The sequence below is a fragment of the Myotis brandtii genome, unplaced genomic scaffold (assembly GCF_000412655.1).
Source record: "Myotis brandtii unplaced genomic scaffold, ASM41265v1 scaffold532, whole genome shotgun sequence".
NCBI classification, from domain to species: domain Eukaryota; kingdom Metazoa; phylum Chordata; class Mammalia; order Chiroptera; family Vespertilionidae; genus Myotis; species Myotis brandtii.
Window position 1 is genome coordinate 416,582 of NW_005369955.1, and position 894 is coordinate 417,475.

Genomic DNA, 894 nt, shown 5'->3' on the forward strand with positions numbered 1-894 from the left:
GGCCCCGCCCGCCGCTCACCCGGCGTGTACAGCAGCACGTCCACAGCTTGCGGGAAGGTCTCCCCGGCCGAAGGGTTGATCTTGTGCTTCAGCGTCTCCGCCGTTGTCTTGGGAACAGCCGCGGGCACTGGAACACACGCAGGCACGTGGCTCAGAGGCCGCTCGGTGAGCCTGGCCATTCTCGGGCGGAGCTCTTTGAAAGCAGACACGGCCACAGCCACGGCCACGGCCCCAAGACGTCCACAGCTTGCGGGAAGGTCTCCCCGGCCGAAGGGTTGATCTTGTGCTTCAGCGTCTCCGCCGTTGTCTTGGGAACAGCCGCGGGCACTGGAACACACGCAGGCACGTGGCTCAGAGGCCGCTCGGTGAGCCTGGCCATTCTCGGGCGGAGCTCTTTGAAAGCAGACACGGCCACAGCCACGGCCACGGCCCCAAGAAACGTGCCCCCGGGTCCATCAGGAGAGGGAAGGGTCAGGACAGTGACAGCGACATCATTCAAAGGCAGAGCCCGGCCGCGTGGCTCAGGGGGTGAGCATCGACCTAGGAACCAGGAGGTCAGGGTTCGATTCCCGGTCAGGGCACAGGCCGGGTTGCGGGCTCCATCCCCAGTGGGGGGCGTGCAGGAGGCAGCCGATCGGTGATTCTCTCTCATCGTGGATGTTTCTCTCTCCCTCTCCCTTCCTCTCCGAAAGCAATAAAAATACTTTTTTACATAAAATAAACAAAGGCATCAAAGCCTGTGCCTGGGATTGAAGCGCCAGACGCCCCAGATCGAGGCCCGGGGGCGCCCTTACTTTCGCTCCGCATCTTGTCGAAGTAGGACAGCTTGGAGGCGGCGTAGATGGCCCCGGGCGTCTGCAGCGCGCCCACCACGGCGTCCATTAGCAGGGCGTG

At 63.5% G+C, this 894-nt stretch overlaps 1 protein-coding gene across 1 annotated transcript in view; it reads right to left on the reverse strand.

Annotated features, from left to right (window-relative positions):
- DENND3 (DENN/MADD domain containing 3) overlaps nucleotides 1-894 on the reverse strand; it is a 36,648-nt gene that overhangs the window by 5,145 nt on the left and 30,609 nt on the right. The window contains exons 15-16 of the mRNA XM_014549016.1: nucleotides 795-892; nucleotides 1-127 (exon numbers count right to left, since the gene is read on the reverse strand). Of these exons, the coding sequence (XP_014404502.1) occupies nucleotides 1-127; nucleotides 795-892 (225 nt within the window). The remainder of the gene's footprint in view (nucleotides 128-794; nucleotides 893-894) is intronic.